Source organism: Cyprinodon variegatus, unplaced genomic scaffold, assembly GCF_000732505.1.
Source record: "Cyprinodon variegatus isolate N-32 unplaced genomic scaffold, C_variegatus-1.0 Scaffold1138, whole genome shotgun sequence".
NCBI lineage: Eukaryota > Metazoa > Chordata > Actinopteri > Cyprinodontiformes > Cyprinodontidae > Cyprinodon > Cyprinodon variegatus.
In genome coordinates, this window is record NW_015151591.1 from 189,653 (window position 1) to 198,343 (window position 8,691).

The window sequence follows — 8,691 nt, forward strand, 5'->3', positions numbered from 1 at the left end:
TTGTAACAGGAGGTAACCTAATAAAACAGGCTGTAACGGGTCGTAACAGGAAGTAACCTAATAAAATGGGCTGTAACGGGTTGTAACAGGAGGTAACCTAATAAAACAGGCTGTAACGGGTCGTAACAGGAGGTAACCTAATAAAAAGGCGGTAACAGGAGGTAACCCAAACAAAACGGGCGGTAACGGGTCATAACAGGAGGTAACCCAAATAAAACGGGCTGTAACGGGTCGTAACAGGAGGTAACCTAATAAAACAGGCTGTAACGGGTCGTAACAGGAGGTAACCTAATAAAACAGGCTGTAACGGGTCGTAACAGGAGGTAACCCAATAAAACAGGATGTAACGGGTTGTAACAGGAGGTCTGTAACAGGTCGTATCAGGAGGTTACCTAATAAAAAGGCGGTAACGGGTCGTAACAGGAGGTAACCTAATAAAAAGGCGATAACGGGTCGTAACAGGAGGTAACCTAATAAAACAGGCTGTAACGGGTTGTAACAGGAGGTCACCTAATAAAACAGGCTGTAACGGGTTGTATCAGGAGGTTACCTAATAAAAAGGCAGTAACGGGTCGTAACAGGAGGTAACCTAATAAAAAGGCGATAATGGGTCGTAACAGGAGCTAACCTAATAAAACGGGCTGTAACGGTATGTAACAGGAGCTAACCTAATAAAACGGGCTGTAATGGGTCGTAACAGGAGCTAACCTAATAAAAACGGGCTGTAACGGGTCATAACAGGAGCTAACCTAATAAAATGGGCTGTAATGGGTCGTAACAGGAGCTAACCTAATAAAAACGGGCTGTAACGGGTCATAACAGGAGCTAACCTAATAAAATAGGCTGTAACGGGTCGTAACAAGAGGTAACCTAATAAAACAGGCTGTAACGGGTCGTAACAGGATGTAATTAATAAAACAGGATGTAACGGGTTATAACAAGAGACAACAGGATAGAGCAGGATGTGAAGGGCTGTAACAAGAGGTAACATTATAAAACTGGATGTAACGGGATAAAACGGAATGGAAAAATAGGTAACAGGATAAAGCGGGATTTATCTGGTTGTTACTAGAGATAATGGTATAAAACAGGATGTAACAATACGTAACAGCATAAAACGGGATGTAATGGTTTGTAACCGTGGGTAACAGGATAAACTTCTTAAGAGGCAGCTGTATTATTTGGTTACCATCCAGAAATTGATTCCCAGCTGGTTTCCATAGAATTAATCGATCCAATCTGAGCCTGTCTGTGTTTACTTCCCAGATCTTCCCAGTCCAACCAGGAGCAGGCAGTGGACCAGGCAGCTGCCCCACAGAGCCATGGCACCACGGATTCCAGAATTCCAGTTTTAATGCATCGGGACCGCGATCCAGTGCCCGGTCCGGCAGTTCAGAACCAGCAGCTGATTGCGGCCCGGCTCCAGCCGTGCAGCCAGCAGCCGCAGCAGAACATGGGCCTCCTGCAAAATCCACACCTGCCTCCGTTCCACGGCCAGCGGTTCCCCCCAGGACCCCTACTGGGACCCCTCACCCCTCTGGGAGGAGGACTCCGAGGCGTCATGGCCGCCCCCAACCTCTGGCCCGGTGGCTTTGGACCCCCAGCAAACCCCCTGGTCTGGGGCTTCCAGCCGAGCGGCATGGACTTCCTGAGCGGGTTCTACGGTCAGGGAGGAAACTCGTACCGAGGCGTCCGACCAGGAGGAGGTTTTAACAGGATGTAGGGAGCCGTTTTTTTCTTAGCTCGTTCCCTCCCTCCCCTGATGATGCTCCGGGTGACGAACAGAACCACCAGCAAAGGAAAAGATGCTGAACCCGCGACTGAAAACCTTCCCGATCGTTTCAGGGAAGAAACTCCTCAACACTAATCAGACCAGGTCTCTGATGCTGAGATTCACCTTCATGTACAGAAACTTTAAACCCTGACTGAGTTGGCAGTCACAGGAGCTCTGACGGTTCCTGAACGCTTCATCTCCTGGAGGAGACACTTCAGCCGTCTTCCAGCGGAGCGGAGCTTCTGCTCTGGGCTGATTGTTCGCTTTGGTTTGATGTAGAAAGAAAATCTGTAACAAACCGTTTTAACTTAAGTGGATTTTTATGTTTGTGTTGTTTTCTACATCTGATTTTTGTATTAAACTCCTATGAAACCAAAAGTCGCTCTGGATGAATGCAGCGAGAAGCGCTTTGATCCTGTGACTGAAAAAGGTTCTACAGGACATTTATTTATTGTTTTTTATTGTAAAGTTATCCAGAATAAAAGTTTTTCTGAGAGAACGGAGTCATTTCAGCGCCACCATGCTTTAACCTGCAGCCCAGAGGAAATAAAGCGGGACTCAATTATGGAGAGCCATTTGATTCAGAATTAAATCCTGATTTTAATGAGTTATTAATAAATATTCCATCAAATAAATAAATATAACCATTCAAATACAATAAAATAGATCATAATATTTAGTCATTTGTTCAGCCATATTTATTCACTTCAGATTTATCTATTTTTATTTAATAATTTATTGCAAAACACATATTTATGTATCTATTAAGTTTCATTTATTTCAATTTGTTTATTTCGAAGGGGGTTTTATTTTGTAAAGCTGCTTTTAGTATTTCAAGGTTTTTTTTAACCCGTGTTTTCATTTTTTAATATTGCACAGATCCCCATATATTATTAAAATAAATGAGTTGAGCTTTTCTCTGTTCTCATCAAAGAATACAGCCCACCACACGTCATTAGAAAAGAATGCTTTAAACATAATTTATATCTAAAAAATGTTGTAATAAAGTCATAAAAATTAAATTATAAAAACTAAATCTAGCATTAGATTCATCAAAAACATATTGAAGTAAATATACACCAATATTGGAAGAAATTAGTCTTAGATCTACAAGCAAATGACAAAAAAAGCAAACAAATGTTTAAATATAGATTTTATTTAGTGGGGAAATTTCAGTCATGTAATATTTAGTAATAATTTATGACGGTATTTTGTTACATTTTGGATAAAATGGCTCTCCGTATAAAATAGGCCTAATTATCAAAGGTTCCAACTAAGGAACACTAAATTACACGTGCATTTTTTCTTATTTTGCATGTGCATAAATGAGGGCATTGAATGTGATTTACAAGGATTCCTGCGTAAATGTCAAGACGGGCAAACCAGTTAGGTTGCGCCCCTTAAAATGATTGTTCTACTGGCAGTCAGAGAGCGGCCATGAAGGAAAGACGAGGTTCTAAGCCATGGAGATGGAGGAAATTATGATTATATTAATCATGCCAAATATTACATTAAACATATGCAGCCTGTTTCATAGAACTACGAGCAAAAGTAAAAAATAAAAAGTCAAATATAAGAAGAGAAAATAAACCAGGAAAGTTGTCTGCGGCGGTGGATCGCCCCTCCCTGATAGAGACGGAGCCACAATCGGACTCTCAGCAGATGAGGCTCTGAAGCTGAATTCATCTCAACAGCAGTTTGACTCAATTTACTGCGAAACCAAAGGGGGTCCAGAATAAGTTGGTCAAAAAAAGCAACAAGATATTTTACATATTTATTTATTGAAACATTTTATATCAAGTTTAGTCACATTTGTCAGCCAATGGTAGCAAAGGAGCGCTCTGAAACTAACAGTATTGGCCAATCAGATGAAAAAGGGGGCGGGCCTTAGGAAAGCGTGTTCCACCTCCTGTCGTTTGTTGCTCAAGTTGTCAGATTGTGGTTCAGTGGAGAAGTTCTACACGGAGACTCACCATTCAACGGAGAGACGAGTAAAAAGTCAAAAAATAAATAAATTAAACTTTGTGTTTTGGAGAGCAGGACGATAGAGAGAACGGAATGGCACGGAGCGGGAACCATGCAGGTCATGAACTCCGGCAAAGATGTCACCACTATAGATAAAGGTCTGAACAATAAATGGCGCTGGGCACGGCTGGAGGAGACATGGCCAGATGCCATTTAGCAGCTGGAGCAGGAAGTTAGGTCAACCAGGCGCTCGCTTCATGCTGCGCTCCAGGAACCTGAACTGCTTAACAGCAAAACTGGATATAAAAAGAAATGTGGTTCATGCAAGTGGTAGATATACATGCACTTCTGCCATCTTCTGGCCATTTTTGGTATTGGATTTTCAAAAGTCAGATTTCATTTAATCGTGCAATTAAGACTCATCTTTTTTCCTTGGCTTTTGACACAATTTGAGACGTTTTACTTTGTTTTATTCTTTTTGTATACTAATATGTATTTTACACTCGTTTTTTTCTCAATTTTATAATTTTATTGTATTTTATGATTGTGTACAGCACTTTGGTCCTGTTCGGTGTATAAAGTGCTTCATAAATAAAGTTGGTATGGTATGGTATGGTATGCAATCTCTGATCCCATGCCCCCACACCCTCCTGGGTTATTTATGCTACGCCAGCATTCATAACATGTAGGCCAATCACTGACCCCCAGACATCCGCCGTTATATTTTTATATTTATGTATTTTTTTAAAACAAAGCGGAGTGTGTATGACGTCATCCGCGCGCCGGCTACCATCCCTTCATCCTGTCTGTTGAACTGCTGCTAGTTTTACTCACATGCCTGGAAGATGTCTAGTGCTGCTACCACCGATGATCTCACTCGTTTTTAAAAGATATAAATATAAAAAATCTAATGGCGGATGTCTGGGGACAGTGATTCTCCTACATGTTCTGAATGCTGGCGTACCATAAAGAATAAATGATGAACAGTTTGGTTTGTGCCTTCAAGTCGTTGCCCATAGGAAGACGTTACTGGATATAACCTAACGGAATATCTTCAGAACGGCTCCAAATGACACTAAACTCATATGGGAGAGTAGAACATGATGGAATAACGGAAAACGGCGTTCCCCTTTAAGTAGAATTTTAATATCTACTGTTTGATAAATAGGGAACCATTGCAGAGGTTTGAGAACAGATGTGATCTAAATGGCTCTGGGACCATTAAGACCAGTACCACTGTGATTCCTACCAGTAAAAACCATCCTTCTGTCTGAAGGTGGAATTTCCTCCCAGTGAAGCAAAGTAAAGATGTTTTGACCTGGAAGAAGATCTTTACCTCCAAGATCTGCTCCGCTGAAACTTCCTCCTCCAGTTTATCTCCTCCCACAGCTTCCAGTATGACGACACTGGGTAGACTGGTCTTCCTTCATAGAGAAGATCATTACAGACCATTTTGTTTTGTATTCACAAAATGATAATAAAGTTGTCTTAAGACTTGTTGGGTTTACCCAGCTTCATTCTGTCTCTCTTCTCCTACCCTGCAGAATCTGTTAGTTCAATCTCTAACGTTCTGCTCTCTCTGCTTTTTCTCATAGTAGCTTCATCTGGTCTGTTATTTACTCACTATAAAAGTTTTCACACAGTCTGTTATCACCTTCAAGGCCACAGAATTCTGGCACATTAATAATGTTTTTGATAAAATCCTTTGGCTAAAATGCCATCAGAACACTTATAATATTAGGTGTGTCTCAGAGTGGGGAAAACGACAAGAAAAGGGACAAGAAGAGAGGGACAAAACCTAGAACAAATAATGCATGTGTATTCTATTAACATTTCTCTATCTGGATAATAGGGGGGTTTCATGTGATGTCACACTAGGCCCCCTGTCTGTCTTTGCCAAGGGCCTCAAATTGTCTAAATCCACCCCTGGTTGCCTCTTTCATTGATTTGAGGCTTAATAAAAACAGGATATCCGGAAAAATCCAAGTTAATCCGCTGTCTAGGGGTCGAAAACGCACTATTGTATATTTAATCTTTTTATACTTAATAAAGTTTAGAAACAACAACAAAGAACTAGGGGCTCCATTATGGCTCTCTAATGCGGAATTCCATCTCCCAGCGCCTCCGGAGCCAAAATGGCGCCCGTTGCCTTTTAAACAAGAAGCCAATTAAATTCACTCTAGTCTGTGTCAGCCAATCACAAACCGCCTAATGGGCGGGGTCAGTCCGAACCAGGAGGAGCTGATTTGGGGTGTTGTGAATTCGTGGAACCAACATATCCTGAGTGGGAGTTCTCAGGTCGGTTTGTTTGGTGTTTTCTCTGCCGGTTCGCTTCGATAGGCGACACGCCAGGAGCCGCTATGCCCGGAATAGAGAAGCTGCCGTTGGAGGAGACGTTGGAGGACAGCCCGCAGGTAACTGCTGCTGCTCAGTGAAGCTCTGCTAACATCTGCTAGCCGCTAGCTAGGCTAAATGTTGGCCAACATCAAACATAGCGCCGCGGCTCATTGATAAACGCTCTTTAACCTCACGAGATCAGCGGAGATCAACCAACCGCTGAGCCGCTAACATCTCCCCGCCATGATAAACCCTCATAGCAACCTATCCCCCCCCCCAAAAACCGCATCATTTCCGCTGGTCACAGCCCACGGACGGACACCCAGCGGCTCTCTGTCACTGTGGATGAAGCAATATGTGAAGAAAATGTGAGGTGAAACACCTGCTGTGACGTTACAACTCGGGGTGTGTCCTACATCCTGTACCTTATCACGTCACGTATTTACTTATCATCCTCCTGAATCTTTAAAATAAATTCTTCCATTGTTTTATTATTTTACTTTTATTCAGTTTATAGAGAGATTATGGAGAGAAAGGTCCAGATTAGCCTGTAATCCCATTTCACCATGGGGCCAAAAGAAAAGGCTGCTTAGAAGGAGAGGTTCACCCAAAATGTAGGATTTTTTTTTACATGTGTTTGTTTACTGGATCCTCTTGGAGAACTCAGGCTTACATTCAAAGCAGAAATGACAGTTAAAGGAAAAGTCCGGTCAGCAGGGAATAATCAATGGATCATTATTTATACCTAAAACTAATATGTTTGCAGTGATTTAAAGTCATATGGAAATCATATTTTAATTTCAAATCATTCTGGCTTAAACATGTATATAAATGTACTCTTTATCAGACTATATTGTCCCATAAGTTAGAAAAATTCTATTAAGATAAAAATAATATCTTTTTTCCGTTATCTTCTGCAGGCCAGTTAGTTCTACGTCAGCCTGAACACCTAAATTCAGCCAATCATATACCAACGGTCATCTGTCAATCAAATCTATTCAGTCATAGCATCTTGATTCATGTGTCGCAGCTAATATACGCAACGGTTGAAATCAGAATCCTTTCCTTTCCCATTGAGTTGCGTCCCAGTGTTCACGGGGATGGACGTCTGTGTCTTCAGCAGGCGTAGAGCTAACAGAACTGGCAGCGTTGCGAGGCAAGGGCTCAAACATGTACGGCTGGAAGCCTTCTACACCAAACCAAGCTTCTGCCGCCCTGGCGTCCTCTTCCACAACATCTTCGTCCCCGCTTTCCTCCTCTAAATAAAAAATGGATGACGGAGGAGACTCATCCACGACCTCCGACACTAAACTCTCCTCCTCTTGCATGTTTCCTCTGTCCATAGCGTTCCTTGACAGCGTCGTTTCTAAGTCACCAATTTAGTGCTACTTGGTCCCAATGGAATTTCCCATTGGGAACCTACTAGCACTAAGTTGCTAACTGGTTAGCTTCCGACAAACGAGAAACCAGCCACAACTAAAATGCTTACGAACCTTCTACCACAATAATCCCGCCCCCTTGATAAACGACCAATCACATTCACTTTATTCCCTCGTTAAAATAAAGTCGTTTAAAATATTTGACATGTTAGGCTGATATTATAAAACAGCACACACACAAACAGCATCACAACTTGATCTGAATGTTTGATTCTGATTTGAATAAAAATAAAACACCTGTGACCTTCAACTTGAACCGAGGCAGAAATGGAGGTGGCTGTGACTGAGGTGGAGAGTCCAATTAAAAAAAGTAACATGACAAATGAAAGGAAGCAGCATCTGATTGATGGACAGAATAATGAGGACATCCAAAGCAGCAGGCGGCATCGTGCTTGGCGCTGGCTGTGATATCTCAGCTTTATGGATACATTTGCAGAATTATTTTGTTCCTAAAAGTCACTTCAGTAAGAGTTTAATAAGATAAGACTTTATTGTTGTCACAATGGAGGGATTCACCTGACATAAACAGGGAGAGAAAATATTCCTAGCTAAAAGCCTGGTGGGCAAACAGTGTTCAGATTTTTATAATTAGATGTTTCCTAATCTCTCTTCTGATAAATAAATGAACTTTTTATCATTAATAAACTACAATCTGAAGCAACATTCATTTTGGGCTCATGTTAAAATATCCAACTATAAATTTTAAATGTATATCAGTACTTTTAGATACCATAAAATGCTGGATATCTATATTTGTTATTATGTCTTTAGTGCTTTGCACCCCACTAGCCTTCTGGTTGTTGTACATTAGAGGAACAGACCTCCTCCATGATGAACAGGAGTACTGAGGGTCATGGCCAGTTCTAGACGGGGGCCGATGGGGGCCAGTGCCCCTGTAGATCATGTCCTGGCTCCTGTTATGGCTCCTGTACTGAAGACATAATACTTAAAAGAAATTCTAATAATGATCTGGGCTGGAACAGACATGATTACCGATAGGTCATTTGGATCTATTTCATTGTTTCATTACAAATTCTGTTTTACTTATTATTAAAAAATAATAAGGTTGATAGTTTCAGTGGTACTAAGGTAGGATCCCAGTTTTCATCTGTCAAATGTTTTTTTTTTTTCACAGAAAATAAAAAAAATACTATAATTTTTACAGATAAATTTAAC

The 8,691-nt window shown here is 41.2% G+C and overlaps 2 protein-coding genes and 1 long non-coding RNA gene across 3 annotated transcripts in view; 2 read left to right on the forward strand and 1 right to left on the reverse strand.

Annotated features, from left to right (window-relative positions):
- Window positions 1–407, reverse strand: part of LOC107101706 — a 1,490-nt gene extending 1,083 nt beyond the window's left edge. The window contains exons 1-2 of the long non-coding RNA XR_001482091.1: window positions 329–407; window positions 18–288 (exon numbers count right to left, since the gene is read on the reverse strand). This is a non-coding gene — a long non-coding RNA (uncharacterized LOC107101706). The remainder of the gene's footprint in view (window positions 1–17; window positions 289–328) is intronic.
- The window catches only part of LOC107101711, a 10,989-nt gene extending 8,711 nt beyond the window's left edge, over window positions 1–2,278 (forward strand). The window contains exon 4 of the mRNA XM_015400723.1: window positions 1,267–2,278. Coding sequence (XP_015256209.1) covers window positions 1,267–1,723 — 457 coding nt within the window. The 3' untranslated portion in view covers window positions 1,724–2,278. The remainder of the gene's footprint in view (window positions 1–1,266) is intronic.
- A 3,691-nt stretch (window positions 2,279–5,969) lies between these two features.
- The window catches only part of appl1 (adaptor protein, phosphotyrosine interaction, PH domain and leucine zipper containing 1), a 30,163-nt gene continuing 27,441 nt past the window's right edge, over window positions 5,970–8,691 (forward strand). The window contains exon 1 of the mRNA XM_015400724.1: window positions 5,970–6,153. Within this exon, the coding sequence (XP_015256210.1) occupies window positions 6,100–6,153 (54 nt within the window). The 5' untranslated portion in view covers window positions 5,970–6,099. The remainder of the gene's footprint in view (window positions 6,154–8,691) is intronic.